The sequence below is a fragment of the Mya arenaria genome, chromosome 6 (genome assembly GCF_026914265.1).
Source record: "Mya arenaria isolate MELC-2E11 chromosome 6, ASM2691426v1".
In the NCBI taxonomy this organism is placed as follows: Eukaryota; Metazoa; Mollusca; class Bivalvia; order Myida; family Myidae; genus Mya; species Mya arenaria.
The window spans coordinates 39563890-39580933 of record NC_069127.1 but is presented as its reverse complement, the minus strand read 5'-3'; the positions used below and the strand labels follow the sequence as shown (position 1 = coordinate 39580933).

The window sequence follows — 17044 nt, the reverse complement described above, 5'->3', positions numbered from 1 at the left end:
TTTATCACGTAAGAGCCTAGCACAATTCAAAATATTGTATGACTTGCTTTTTTTTAAAGTTGCTCTATACTAATCAATGCAAGTTTTTTGGTTATTTGTATAATGAACTTATGCGATGTGAGTGAATGCATTTCACAATCGTTACAACTAGGCAGTCCCCGGCAAGGTCAAATAGAAAAGTTTTAGTATCTCGGAAATTGCTGAGCGGGATCCGATTGAAGTTGTAAGTTGGTTGTTGTTGTTGTTGTTGTTGTTGTTGTGATTAAAAGTTAATCATTTTTGTTTTTCAATACAATCCGGTCTGGGACCTCTTCAAATATAATCCTATTAAACACTGCATTTCATTAGCATAGTCCATATTGTTATTCAGCTACCCCAAATAGCAGATCAGAACGATGGGACCTACTTCTTGCATTTGGACATAATGTATGTTTAGTGCCATCAACATAGAGATAATGCAGTTTGACATTGAGAATACTTAATTTTTCCGACGTACAATTGTCAAGTTTTGATGCATGGTGATTTGATATATTTTGTGTTTTGTTTTATAAGATAAAATGGTGTAATGTGTCGATGACAAAAAGGTCTAAAACTGGTCATTATAAATATCCATTTCAGTTGAATTAAAGTTCTTAAATATGAATTGCAATAGCTTTACCTGTAAGTTTTAGTCATTTACAAATAAGTGTACCGTAAGCAACACCAATTCCATTCAGAGTCTTAAAACCTGTCATTATGATTGAAATGAATTGGTATTATTAAGAGCTGTATTTAGTGTATGACATGTGAATGCGTACAACTTAGGCCAGAGTTTTTATTTTTGGATTTTTGGGCGATTTTTAAAAAAAAATATGGTAAGGAGCAGGAAATAAAAATAAAAGGTTTTGAACGAGAAATTAATTAAAAAACAAAACTGTTTTTTCCTTGATTTTTTTTAGTTTTTAAATTGTCTTATATTATGTAGACAAAACACGCCTGACTAATGTCATTCAGTTAAAGGGCTGTCCTAAAGTCGAGAGATCCTAACAAAGTTTCAAAAGCATAACTTAAGATCCTGTAATGGACTGAAAATAATGCCCTGAACACAGAGTTTAACTTCTTGAAATAAATTATTAAGATTTTTGCATTTTCACTTGAAAATTAACAAAGGGCCAAAACACTAACCCTTATAACTTTATTTATAGTATGCATATGTTTTATGTATGAGTTATCAGCTATGGGCATCATAACTTATATAACTTAAATAATGGTTAATGAAGCTTAAGGGGTTTCCAAGCAAAAGGTGCTAGACGTATACTATTCCTGATGTTTTATTTTGGTGAGTTTATGTTAGTACTACGTCGTATCGTAGTAAAAAGACTGATAATGAATGACGATTGGTAAACCAGTTGGTTTTGAGATATGGGTTATATAACACTAATTTTAATTTCTTCTTTACGTTTGTGGAACGTACTGCGAAAAATATAAACATAAAACTACGAAATGTACTTTTATTTTTATTTGGGTTTTGCAATATGTAGGTACGGCGCTCCCGTAAATATAAAGATATAAAACTCTGGCCTTAGTTGTGATGGGTTTACTGCAATGGTCATATTCACATGAAATTTAAACCGAATATCCGTCTACTCAGACATTTAGTATTTCAACTTAAACATAACGCATGTGCTATTTCTTGCCCTTTTCCTACCAAAACATTCATGGCGCAGTCTCAAATTTAAATGTACCAATGCAAAGTCTAAGTACATGTATACCTTTCTAGTAAGTGTGTAAATGATTTCTAGGCTCAAGTAGCAGAGTTAATATAAATAATTTACACAATGTATAACAATATAAAACAATATTCATTGTAAAACTTACCTAACAACGGTGAATTTTCTAGTTCTTCCTTCAGCTTCGTTGCAATAGACATATCATGTATACGAAATGCCACTATACGTTCATATCGAGCCTTTGTTATTGTAAAGTTCGTTGAAGTTTTATCGACATGTCCTGTTGCTGACAAATAATTTGCTAAGTCATCGTTTCCGATCGTAATTTTATCCAAAACTGATGTCAAGGCCCTGATGATGTGCTTAGTAAAAATGCTGCCTTGGCTGCTGCTTGATGCTGTTTGGTGGCTCATCACAGAGTTAAACTGTACAATAGCTTTAACTTTAAGACTCTTGTGCAACGTTTCAAGACAACAAGCGTCAAGGAACAAAATGACTTTTTCGATGTTTGTTAATTTATTTATATACATAATGAGCTCATCGTCAGTAATATAAGTGTCTGATTCCAAGCAAAATCGACCGTTTCCATGGTGCCCAGAGTACATCAACACGAGTGTGCTGATACATTTGTCTTGATCGCCAATCTTTTCAAACGCATTTTTTAGTTGGCACATATACGGAATGTCCGACTTTTGCACTACAACAGTGTTTTCGCTTCTGAAAATAAAGTAAAGACTAGATGTCAATTTATACTTGTGGAAAAGCAATACATATTGACCTTCCGCTGAAAATTACTATCAGATATTAAAGCCCGTCGTTCGTTCGGCGGAATTATCTTAACCTGAATATCATTATTTAACCTTTCATAGACAACAACAAAAACAACCTAATTTTACAAGATTAATAGTTGAGAAATCTCAAAGAATAGCATTTGATGACAAACTTTACACTGCAATACATAATGCGTAAAAATTGATAACTGATATCCTGTTTATGTATATCCTGATCATTGAACATACTTTGTTAACATATTAACAAAGGTGTTACACTATGATAAACATACTATTGCACACTTTCACCCTTTGTTGTAAAAAATAACCGTCAATTAAATCGATCTTTATGATAAGTTTCCCGAGAGCTGAATGTCTTTTAAAACGTATGCTCACGCATCACTCTTGCTTGTAACGCAACATGGCGGTTTTAACATAATTTACAGAAAAAGAAGTCTTTGTTTTACAAATAGTTTAAATAACCTTAGAAAATTGAATGTGTAAGACAACTGTTCACATTTATTAGCATCACGAACAATATAAAAACACATCATATGTACACGTATGTCCCCAATTGCAGGGGGTCCAAGCGTGTTTTGTGTTTACCGAATTTTAAGTGAGGAAATGTGTGATGCGGAATAGAAAGTCGGTGTTTGAATGGATTTTGGTGTTTTGGGAGGATATTTTCATCGGGTAATTAAGTTTTATCATTTATTTCGCAATATAAATACGCCTTCCCGGAGGCCACACGTGTGAGCTTCTCTCAGTTCTTTAATCTTTTACCGTCTCCGTGGCCTAGTGGTTAAGCACCCGCCTACGGAGCGGGAGGTCGAATGTTCGATCCCTGGCCGCGTCATACCAAAAGACGTTAAAAATTGGTACAAGTAGCTACCTTGCCTGGCGCTCGGCATTTAAAGGGTAGTGCTTGGAAAAGTGGTGTACTCAGTACTGGTTTAACCCAGGAAAGTTGTACCCCGTGTTTTGGTACTTTACACCGAGCACGTAAAAGAACCAAGGGGTCTCTTCGAAAAAGAGCTAGGGTATCGCACCCGGACTTCCTTGTATCCCACCACTGTCTCTTCAGCGTGCTGTCCCTTCAGCAAAAACAAAGAACCCCGTTGGAAATAAGTGCTTGCACTTTCACTGGTCATCCTTGACCGCAAGGTCTAAAAAAATATATACATACATACAACCTATGTTTATAGAGGCCTTAACAAAATAGTTATTGAATGTATAAGCTGAACGATTGCTTGTTTACAAAGTTAAAATATAAAATTTCGTGGCTTGAAACTGTGTTTCTGGGTCAAATTGCACCATTATTGTACATCTTTTAGCTTATTCTTATTAAAGTTTTGCTAATGTGTTTCTTTTCGACGGCTAGTGCACTAACATGGGCACTATACCGCCGATTTTTATGTTTTAACACTTTTTATGTTGGGCGAGGAAGTTTTATGCAGTTTTTGTTTGATGCTGAATCAGAATAAGCGTGCGCTTATAAAAGTGTAATTAAGACATCAGCTGTAAAACATGTTATTGTTTATAACAAAATGCAATTTGTTACTCAATTTGAAACTTACGTACCAGGTAAAAATATCCTCCCCAAACACCAAAATCCCTTCGAACACCGCTATTTTATTCCCACATTTCCCTTACTTAAAAATCGGAAAACACAAAACACGTTTGACCCCTCGCATTGGTTGTATTTGAACAGCTTATATGTAGACCTAATAGGGAAATAGTATCAAACGATTGTGTTGAGACCAACAACTACACATCAATAAAGAAGCAGACATTGACCGTCAAATTTCCACAACGCGGACATTTAAATTAATACTTAACCCACATAATCATAGACTATGACCAAACCTTTACTAGTACATGTATATACATGTACATAAACCCGTACATGTAAACTACGACCATAACACTACTGGTATGTAGATATACACCAATTACATATACATACATAACGCCCGCGCTGACATAGTTTTACCACAACACTACTAGTACATGGATATACATGTACATACACCCGTACATGTACAGTACGACAATAACACTACGAGTACGGGGATACAGATCTACATACTTAGTGCTTATATATCATGACCTTACCTGAATTAGAGCGCAGATATACATGTACATACCTTACGCCCATGAATGTAGACTTTTACAATAACACTACTAGTACGCGGACATAACTATCGCCCTCGCATATATTATATGAAAATAACAATACTACAACACATATATACATGCACATAAATACAAACTATGCTTTTAAACTAATGTCATATCACTAACGGAACTCAGATGTACATGTACATAACTTACGTCCGTGCTTGTAGACTATGACCATAAGACTACTAGTACGCGGAAATACATGTACATACCTAACGCCCGTGCGTGAAAACTATGACCACAAAACCACTAGAACGAAGATATACATGTACATAACTAAAGCCAATGCATGTAGACTATGACCAAAAAGCCACTAGTACACGGATATACATGCACATTACTAACGCCCTTGCTTGTAGACTATGACCATCACACTACTAGTGTGCGGATATACGTGTATATAACTAGCGCCCTTGCTTTTAGTCTATAACCATCACACTACTAGTACAAACCTAATGCCATTGCTTGCAGACTATGGCTATCACTCTACTAGTGCGCGGATATACATGTACATACCAAACGCCCATGCGTGTAGATTATGACAATCAAACTACTAGTACGCGGATAAATGTGTACATACAGAACGCCCTTGCGTGTAGACAATGACCATCACAATACTAGTGCGCGGATATACATGTACATAACTAACGCCATTGAATGTTAACTATGACCATCATACTACTAGTGAAAGGATATACGTGTACATACCTAACGCCCTTGCGTGAAGACTATGACAATCACACTACTAGAGCGCGTATATACATGTACATACCTAACGCCCATGCGTGTAGATTATGACAATCAAACTACTAGTACGCGGATAAACGTGTACATACCTAACGCCCTGACGTGTAGACTATAACCACCACATTACTAGTACGCGTATAATCGTGTATATACCTAATGCCCTTGCTTGTAGACTATGACCAGCACATTACTAGTGCGCGGATATTTGTGTTTATACCTAACGCCCTTGCGTGTGAACTATGACCGTCACACTACTAGTACAGTGATATTCGTGTACATACCTAACGCCCTTGCTCGTCGACAATGACTATCACACTACTATTGCGCGGATGAACGTGTACATACCTTACGCCCTTGCTTGTAGACAATGACCATCACACTACTATCGCGCGGATAAACATGTAAATACCTAACGACCTTGCGTATAGACTATGACCATCACACTACTAGTACACGGATATACATGTAAATATCTAACGCTCTTGTGTGTAGACTGTGACCGTCACACTACTTTCGCGCGGATAAACATGTACATACCTAACGCCCTTGAGTGTAGACTGTGACCATCTCACTACTAGTGAAAGGATATACGTGTACATACCTAACGCCCTTGCGTGAAGACTATGACCATCACACTACTAGTGCGCGGATAAACGTGTACATACCTAACGCCCTTGCGTGAAGACAATGGCCATCACAATACTAGTGCGCGGATATACATGTACATACCTAACGCCCTTGAGTATAGACTTTGACCATCACACTACCATAGCACTGATGAATATGAACATACCTAACGCCCTTGCTTGTAGAATATGACCATCACACTACTAGTAGGCGGATATACATGTAAATACCTAACACCCTTGAGTGTAGACTATGACCATCACACTACTAGTGTGCAGATATACGTGTACATAACTTAGGGCCTTACTTGTAGACTATGACCATTAAACTACTTGTGCGCGGAAATACATGTACATACCTAACGCCCCTGCTAGTCGACCATGGCCATCACACTACTGTTTCGCGGATATACATGTACATACCTAACGCCCTTGATTGCAGACTATGGACATCAATCTTCTATTACACGGATATACGTGTACATATCTAACGACCTTGCGAGAAGACTATTACCATCACACCAATAGTAAAAGGATATACATGTACAAACCTAACGTCCTTGCGTGTAGACTGTGACCATCACACTACTATTGCGCGGATATACATGTACATACCTAGAGCCCTTTGGTGCAGATTATTACCATTACACTACTAATGCGCGGATATGCATGTACATACCTAACGCTCCATCATGAAGACTATGACCATCACACTACTAGTGCGCGGATATACATGTACATACCTAACTCCCATGAGCTTAAACTATGACCATCACACTAATACAGAGCGGATATACTTGAACATACCTAACGCCTTTGAGTGTAGACTATCATCATCACATATACAGGAACATACCTAACGTCTTTGAGTGTAGATTATGACCATCACACTACTTATGCGCGGATATACATGTACATACCTAACGCCCTTGATTGCAACTTTATTCATCACACTACTAGTACACGGATATACGTGTATATACCTATGGCCCTTGATCGTAGACCATGACCATCACACTACTAGTAAAAGGATATACATGTACATACCTAACACCCTGGATTGCAGATTATAACCATCAGACAACTATTGCGCGGATATACGTGTACATACCTAACGCTCTTGCATATAGACTATGGCCATCACACTACTAGTGCGCGGACATACATGTACATATTTAACGCCCTTGAGCTTACACTATGACCATCACACTAATAGAGAGCGGATATACATGTACATACCTAACGCCCTTGATTGTAGACTATGACCATCGCACTACGAATGCGCGAATTTACTATTAGTTACACTGTTAGTAGCTGGGGGGTGTATGTGATATACACCCCCAGTGGTTTCATACCATGGGAGAGCGAAGCTCGAGCGTGGTATGAAACCACTGGGGGTGTTTATCAAATACCCCCCCCCCCCCCAGCTTTTAACAGTGTAACGAATATATCTCACCGAGTTCTTTTAATAATAAGATTTTATTAAAGTATAATGTATTTCTTATGAAAATATTCAGTGACGCTTAAATATTGTCTCAAAATTATATTTTAAGAAAAACAAAAGTTTATGTAATCAGTTTATTTGGAACAAATACAATGACAATGTAATAATAGTAATAAAATTGTTTAACATCATATATATTTTCTTAGTAAGGTTACATTGAATTATAACTGTACAAAAAAGATGTAAAACAGTCAATAAGTGTAACAATAAGAAAAACAACAACAGTTTAACAATTAACTGTTTTTAACACTTAATTGTTAACAATTTCTTGACGGTAATTCCTCAGCACATTTAAAGATTTATCGTTGCATCGAAGCGTCCCTTCTGAAATTAATTTTAAACTTTTTTCGAGAGATTCGTGACTTGTTGTGCTTGTAAATCGTTTTTTAAAATTTGGTGTATTTTGTTACCAATGACTCATGTAAACGGTCGGTTACACTCAACAGATTGCTTGAATAAAATCGATATTCAATTACGTGCATGAGTTAGCTCCCCTACTGTGATAAAAAAAACTGAAACTGAAACTGATTTATTTCATTAAACGCCTATTTCTATATAAATATTCAATGGCGTTGTACACACAATACAAAATATAAGAATCACAAATTATAGAACAAAATCAAACACTGAGACATATACCATATAAAATTTGTCAAACGTAGGTAGCAAAACTATAAAACAATAAGAGAATTATTAAAATATTAACAATTCACGATACATACTACTTCTAAAAATTTAAATAACCTGCTTTAAAAAATGGATCGTTGTGACTAAAATAAATTTATACATCGATGCCACGAATAACAGAGGCTCGAATCAGCTGAAATATATTAATAAAAATAAAAAAAAATTATACATGAGCTTGATTAAGATGATAAAAGTACACTCAACTTAAGACTTTAAACACTTTAAATTACAATATATTACAATAAAAAATAAATCAGGATTCTAAAAATTCATATAAATATCACAGAACACAAATAACAGACACACGGATAAGTCCAATCAGTCTATCTTCTATTAAAACCACAGTATGAACAATGACTAGAAAAATGCATAAAAATCTCTAAAGAAGTGAGTTTTAAGATTCTTTTTGAACTGTTCTATGGAAGACGAGTTCTTGACGTGTACAGGCAGTTTATTCCAAAGAACTGGGCCTGCTGTAGCGAAACCCCGGTCAGAGAATGTTTTTCGCCTATTAAATGGGACATCGTAAATAAGTTCCGACGTAGCAGAGGATCTCAAACCGGCACGTCGATGCATTTTTACGGTCAATAGTTCCGTGAGATATGATGGGGCATTTCCGGTTGAACAATTAAACATTAAACACAGTATCTTAAATTGAATTCGTGCTTTAACTGGCAGCCAATTGAGCTCGAATAACGCGTCTTTAGCACTGTCATATTTTCCACGCTGAAGAACAAGTTTCGCACACATATTTTGTATACGCTGCAATTTATATAAATCACAATCGGCTATTCCGTAAAGTAATGCATTACAATAATCGAGATGGGAGATGACAAGCGACAAAACAAGAATTTTGGTAGCGTCTACGGTCAGATATTTACGGATACTTTTAATCCTCAGATAGTTAAACATAGCACTTTTACACTTAATTCGAATATGCTCTTTAAAATTTAGAAACTGGTCAAGGTAAGCGCCCAAATATCGCACAACTTTCACGGACGGGATATTGTCACCTACAACGTTGATTTCAGTTGTGCAACATTTATTTAGTTGAGAACTATGTCCGAATAAAATAAACTCTGTCTTCGATGTGTTCATCTTAAGTTTATTCGCGTTCATCCACTCATTTATTGTGGTCGCACACTCTTCAAGCTCTTGTATGGCACTGTGCTCCTCAAGCTCCGAGGCAGGCCGGAAACGCTTGCCGGCAATGTGGTCATCGGCAAACCCGTACACGGAAATTGACGGTGGAATGACGTCAAACAGTGTGCCAGCATAAGTGAGGTACAGCCAAGGGCCGAGGCAACTTCCCTGGGGAACACTGCATTCCAGTGACCTCGAGGATGACATGGCGGCGTTGACACTCACACGGCAACTTCTGGGACGCAGATACGAATCGACCCACGCCAAGGCCGAGTCAGCAATGCCATACTGTTTGTGGAGGACATCAAGCAGGATGCCGTGGTCTACAGTATCGAAGGCGGCGCTGAGGTCGAGTGCAATCAATGCCGTCACTTCCTGTTTCTCCATGCCGTCCAGCAAGTCGTTGACCAATCTGACTATTGCCGTTTCACACGAGTGATAGCGTCTATATGCAGACTGGTTCACCGGAAGGAGACTGTTGGCTTCGACGTGCTCATTTAGTCTTAGTAAGGCTGCCTTTTCAATCACTTTTGAGAGGAACGACAGGTTACTAACAGGTCTATAATTAGATAGATGAAGCTCGAGTCCCGCTTTCTTCAGTAGTGGTCGAACGATAGCCTGTTTCCAATTGGATGGAAATACACCTTCTGCTAGTGATAAATTGACAATTCGCGTAATACATGGTAAAAGTTCGTTTAGAAATGACTTCAATATATGAGTTGGTAAGATGTCAATGCTACAAGACTTGGTATTCAGTTCACTTATAATTCGCTTAACGTCCGTTTGCGAAAGCGATAAGATAAGCCGAGAGAGAAGTTACACATTTTTCGGCCGCCATTTTGTTACGTCTTCCGCGGAGTATGAAAGTTAAAGGGGTGGTATGAAACCTAAATGAAATTATAGAGGGTGTATGGATTATAAGTATCTATCATGTGTTTCCAGTACGGATTGAAAAATCCGACCCGAGGGCACGCGCGTAAGCCGGTAACGAGGCTTGCTGAGCGTGCCCAAGGGTCGGAATTTTTCGATCCGGACCGGAAAAACATGATTGATGTTTTTTCTTGCATACCTAAAATTAAGAATTTGTGTACAAAAAAAGCGTACGACATTGTTTACCGACGTCATAGAGCGCAGTAATTTAAAACAAGTAAAAAAGCGTTTTTTACGATGAATTATTTTCAATTTTAATTAAAATTATTGTAAACATATATATTTGACTGCGCTTTATTGAAATGGCATAACATATCTTTCATAAACCATACAATAAATGAAATAGGAATTGGCGCGTTGTTGCTCGTGACTCATCTTACATGGGGTATGTCAGATGGGTTTTTCCAGCACTGGTCACATGACCGGAAAAACACGCCCGGTATGCAAGAATAAACACGTCGTGCACGTGACCGCTCTAGGCCAATCGGATAGCGTCATTTATGTATAAGGTGAGATATATGTACACACCTAACGCCTTTGCGTGAAGACTATGACCATCACACAACTAGTGCGCGGATAAACATGTACATACCTAACGCCCAAGAGTGTAGACTATGACCATCACACTTATAAAGCGCATATACATTTACATACCTAACGTCCTAGCGTGTAGACTGTGACCATCACACTACTAGTGCGCAGATATACGTGTACATACCTAACGCATATGCGTGTAGACTATGACCGTCACACTTCTAGTACACGGGTATATGTGAACATACCTAACGCTCTTGCTTGTAGACTGTGACCATCACACTACTAGTAGGCGAATATACATGTAAATGCCTAATGCCCTTGCTTGTAGACTGTGACCATCACACTACTAGTAGGCGGATATACATGTAAATACCTATCGCCCTTGCTTGTAGACTGTGACCATCAGACTTCTAGTGCGCTGATATAAGTGTGCATACCTAACGCCCTTGCGTGTAGACTATGATCATGACACTACTAGTGTGTGGATGTACGTGTTTATACCTAACGCCCTTGCATGTAGACTATGAACATCACAGTACTAGTGCGCGGATATACGTGTACATACATAACGCCCTAGAGTGTAGACTATGACCATCACACTACTAGTGCGCGAATATACATGCAATACCAAATGCGCTTACTTTTAAACTATTTCCATAACACTACTTGTACTTGATAATATGTGTACATACCTAACACCCATGCTTGTATACTTTGACTATACCATTACTAGTACCAAGATAAACATGTACATGCCTAACGCGCAAGCGTGTACACTATGACCAAAGTACTACTAATACGCGGATATACATGAACTTACCTATCGACCATGCTTATATAGAATGACTATTTTATTAGTAGAACGCGGATATACTTGTACATACATAACACCCCTGCTTGTAGACTATGACATTTAGACTACAAGTACACGTATACACATGTGTATACATAACTCCCTTGCTTGTACATTATGACAATAACACTACTAGTACCAGAATAAACATGTACATACCTTACTCCCATGCTAGTTGGGTTTGTGATCACTTGAGTTTTCATCTGCTCTATGTCTCCCTGGAAGCCTCTATCTATTTGTGGGTCTGACCCGGCTATAAGAATTGCACCCCATCCGTCACCTTAAATGATATTGGAACAGCCTAAGAATGGCATTTATATACAGGTATGGTTTAGCTACGAGTAAAACATTATCTTCACAGGCTTTGAAGATGGTAGTAATCACTAATGAGTTTGGGATTCTATTAGATTAAATATAGAGTAATAACATTATAACGTGTGAGGCAGTGTCTGAAACTTTACTCTCGATAAACATTTCAACGTCGTAGATTAAATGATCAAAACAAAAATGCCGATGATATATGTACATATAAAATTATTCTCATTATAAATGTTTTTTAATTAATAGCCACATGGCCAAATTATCGCTAATTCTTCTTTATTTTTACAAAAAGTATATGCTTCTTTGTTTGGATCATTAGAGGGCAATGAATTAAAAATAAAAATGATAAACAGAAAATATGCAAATGTTATTACAAAGGATGATGATAGTCTGAGAGGCATGATGACAACTATAATAAATTATATGAAAGCCGATTTGTTGAAATCTTTTGAACACAAAATTGAAGCACTAGAGACGGCTTTGCATAATTCACGGCAAGGAAAAGAACAGCTACAAAAATGAATAGAAAATTTTAGAACAAAAAAGTGAGAATGACAAAGATAAGGCCAGTTAGAAAACGGTTGATATGAGAAACGTCACTCTTCTTCAAGGCGGAAAACTCAATGATCTTGAACAATATAGTAAAAGAAATAGCCTCAGAATTGCCGAATTCCAGAAACAACGAATACGGGCAAAAACTCGTATGAGACTGCAGAGCAATCTACAAAGAAGGGCATTGAAAAAATCAACTCGACCATTGAAGGCCTTAATTTAAATACAAGTGACATTGATATATCTTACCGAGTTGGAAAGAAATACAACGACAAACATAGGCAAATATAAGTAAAGTTTGTGTCAGGCACGTGCGGGACAAAGATATGATAAACAGGCGAGTTTATAAGAGTACGCAAATTTGCATCAACGAGGATTTAACAAAACTCAACCAGCATGTCCTGGGCAATATAAAAAATCTATTTTGGAATCAACAGCGGTATGGACATGGGGTGGTTCAATATTTCACAAATCTTAAAGTGGAAAAATACAACCAGTCCCTTTCACTTCCTACAACGAATGGCTGGGTTTCGACTGGGACAAGTGCATTCTGGGTCAGCGTCTTCCTACATGATATCTAACACTAAACTTAAGTTGTGAAGTATAGCTGTGGTATGTGAGTACTACCTTTTCCTACCTGATCATCCTGTGGGTGCACGATTTCTCAGTACTAATTATCTGGACTATAGATATGAGAGAAAGGGACTCTTACTATATCTCTTCTTAATATAAATTAGAAACCTTAACAGGATTTTACATGATGATCAATTGTATCTCATAATCAAAAACATCGAGTATCATTTTCTAAAACAATTCAAAAGAACATTGTATTTACGATAACGGTGCACTGAACAAATTCCTATTCCTATTACAGTTTAACCTCTTAAACTAACAGTATACATTATACAGGAGATAGACATATAAATATATCAATCTTAATCGTTAGGTGTACAGAGAATGAAATTGCTTTATTAATGATATATTGTTTAAAGTTACTACATATTTTCATGTTCAGTAGGCATTGTGTATCATTTTTATATGCATCGCTCAAATGAACAAGCTTAACCGATAAACCTAAATAAACCGTAAATGCATTTAGTGTTTTTGTTTTCAAACACTATATTTTTAAGGTTATATCAGTCATATTCACAACTTTCATAACAGGTAAAAATGTAATGTTTGTAGGATGGGTTCAAAAACTTAAACAGAAGTGTGTGCCTGTGTGTATGTATATTTAAGTGTATATATATATATATATAACAATGTTATGAATGTTTGGTTACTAAAGTTATGTATAAAAATTATACATCGCCCTTTTTCTATACATATGTTTATAACCGTGACCATTATGACCCAAAATGCACTTATAAAAGTTCATCAAAATCATGAACGAAGTTTTTGACAAATGTCACATATTTTATTCAATCCAGTACTTTCTTTGTTTTGGCTAGGTTGTGTCGTAGTTATTCTCAAGTTCGCTAAATGGAAACACAAATAGTATCATTAAACGTTCGGGGTTTAGGCACCACCTGTAAACGTAAACGAGTATTTCAGTGGTCAAAAAGAAAGAACTATGATATTATATTGCTGCAAAAAGTTCATTGTTCACAAAAAGTATTTTCGAAATGGAAGGAAGAATGAAATCGAGTGTAGACGGAAATAGTACAAATAGTAAAGCTTAATAAGCCAAACGCTAATTTAGAAATCCAACAATATACTGAACTCAAAGAAGGTAGAATTGTTGCACTAAATATTAAATTGAATGAAGATGAATAAACTTTAATTACTGTTTATGAGCCTAACAAAGATGAAGCGAAAATATTAAAAGCCTTACACGAGTTTCTGCTAGCAAATGATCAAAAAACGTTTATTATCGGTGGCGATTTATAATACTATTTTAGACAATATACGTGGCATTCGAATAATAATCCTTACATACGTTGTCGATTAGATTATTTTTTAATATCAGAAAACTTATCAAATTACGTAAAAGATGGTCTATAAAACCAGGATTTAAAACCGATCATTCCTTAATACTATTTACGATAGATAATTTAAAGGCGGAAAGAGGTCCGGGGTATATTAAGTTTAACAACTCTCTCCTTCTGGACACAGAATATCAGTCCAAGATAAAAGAATGTATCCAAGATACGATAAATTTTAATATAGATCCAAACCCAAACACAATACGGAAAATAATTAAAGTTTCTATTAGAAATGAAACAAAAAATAGTTCTTAACATACAAAACTTTTACTCAAAACAGAGGAGGAAAAGTTAATAAATGAAAACGAATGTGTTGAATCACAACTAAACAATAACATCCCTAACAATATTGATAACGAAACGCAAATACTAGTACAAAAGAAACAACTTCTTGATAAAATCCGAACTAGGCATATAAATGGAAATATCTCCAAATCGAAAGCAATACATGTTGAAAATAATGAAAACAATACCAAATATTTTGCAAGTCTTGAGAAAAAGCACGCAGATAAGAAAACTGTTTACAAACTAAAAGTAAACAATGAAATGATGGAAGGGATTAAAAATACACTATAAGAAGAAGTAAAATTTTACAAGAAACTTTATAGTAGAAGCACAGACCTAGAAGATGACGTGAGGTACTTCTGTCAATAATAGGCTTTCTTTAATTGATAGCAACTCATGCGAATGCCAACATTCAAAACATGCATGCGGAAATGCTTTAAAAGACATGAACAATAACAAAAAACCCGGTTCAGATCATACTACGGAATTTTATAAAATGTTTTTGAACGACATTAAGAATGCTTAACCATACTGATAGAAAATGCATAGAATGTTACATTATTTAAAGATGACCATGAATGTGTTATTGGTACTCTATGTGAAAATAAATGAGATTTTTTTATAATGCTTTAAAACTGATTTTTTTTGCATCAAACTTTATTAAGCGACTTCAAGCCTGATTAAACTCATAGTGAGTAATTTAGTTTTTAATGACCGTCCCAAGATAGTAACCTTGGTATTTACTATTGATGATGATTTGATTGTTGTGTCTCATGTTTCGTACATGGTGTCTTGTAGCGCTGTGTCTCTTGTTTGGTGTCTGTTGTCTTGTAGCGCTGTGTCTCATGTAGAGCTGCGTCTCCTGTTTGGTGTCTGTCTGTTGTCTTGTAGCGCTGTGTCTCTTGTTTGTTGTGTGTTGTCTTGTAGCGCTGTGTCCCTTGTTTGGTGTCTGTTGTCTTGTAGCGCTGTGTCTCATGTAGAGCTGCGTCTCCTGTTTGGTGTCTGTCTTGTTTGGTGTCTGTTGTCTTGTAGCGCTGTGTCTCTTGTTTGGTGTGTGTTGCCTTGTTGCGCTGTGCCTCTTGTTTGGTGTGTGTTGTCTTGTAGCGCTGTATCTCTTGTTTGGTGTGTGTTGTCTTGTAGCGCTGTGTCTCTTGTTTGGTGTGTGTTGTCTTGTAGCGCTGTATCTTTTGTTTGGTGTGTGTTGTCTTGTAGCGCTGTATCTCTTGTTTGGTGTGTGTTGTCTTGTAGCGCTGTATCTCTTGTTTGGTGTGTGTTGTCTTGTAGCGCTGTATTTCTTGTTTGGTGTGTGTTGCCTTGTAGCGCTGTGTCTCTTGTTTGGTGTGTGTTGTCTTGTAGCGCTGTATCTTTTGTTTGGTGTGTGTTGTCTTGTAGCGCTGTGTCTCTTGTTTGGTGTGTGTTGTCTTGTAGCGCTGTATCTTTTGTTTGGTGTGTGTTGTCTTGTAGCGCTGTGTCTCTTGTTTGGTGTGTGTTGTCTTGTAGCGCTGTATCTCTTGTTTGGTGTGTGTTGTCTTGTAGCGCTGTATCTCTTGTTTGGTGTCTGTTGTCTTGTAGCGCTGTGTCTCTTGTTTGGTGTTCGTGGTAATGTAGCGCTGTGTCTCTTGTTTGGTGTGTGTTGTCTTGTAGCGCTGTATCTCTTGTTTGGTGTGTGTTGTCTTGTAGCGCTGTATCTCTTGTTTGGTGTGTGTTGTCTTGTAGCGTTGATTCTCTTGTTTGGTGTCTGTTGTCATGTAGCACTGTGTCTCTTGTTTGGTGTTCGTGGTAATGTAGCGCTGTGTCTCTTGTTTGGTGTCTGTTGTCTTGTAGCGCTGTGTCTCTTGTTTGTTGTGTGTTGTCTTGTAGAGCTGCGTCTCTTGTTTGGTGTTCGTGGTAATGTAGCGCTGTGTCCCTTGTTTGGTGTCTGTTGTCTTGTACCGCTGCGTCTCTTGTTTGGTGTGTGTTGTCTTGTAGCGCTGTGTCTCTTGTTTGGTGTTCGTGGTAATGTAGCGCTGTGTCTCTTGTTTGGTGTCTGTTGTCTTGTAGCGCTGTGTCTCTTGTTTGTTGTGTGTTGTCTTGTAGTGCTGTGTCTCTTGTTTGGTGTTCGTGGTAATGTAGCGCTGTGTCCCTTGTTTGGTGTCTGTTGTCTTGTAGCGCTGTGTCTCTTGTAGCGCTACGTCTCCTGTTTGGTGTCTGTCTTGTTTGGTGTGTGTTGTCTTT

The 17044-nt window shown here is 37.1% G+C and overlaps 1 protein-coding gene across 4 annotated transcripts in view; it reads right to left on the bottom strand.

The window, feature by feature from the left end:
* The window catches only part of LOC128238834 (uncharacterized), a 69991-nt gene that overhangs the window by 18270 nt on the left and 34677 nt on the right, over window positions 1-17044 (bottom strand). For all 4 annotated transcript variants that reach the window (XM_052955103.1, XM_052955100.1, XM_052955102.1 and 1 more), the window contains 2 exons: window positions 11847-11967; window positions 1858-2426 (listed from right to left, as the gene is read on the bottom strand). In XM_052955103.1, coding sequence (XP_052811063.1) covers window positions 1858-2426; window positions 11847-11967 — 690 coding nt within the window. The remainder of the gene's footprint in view (window positions 1-1857; window positions 2427-11846; window positions 11968-17044) is intronic.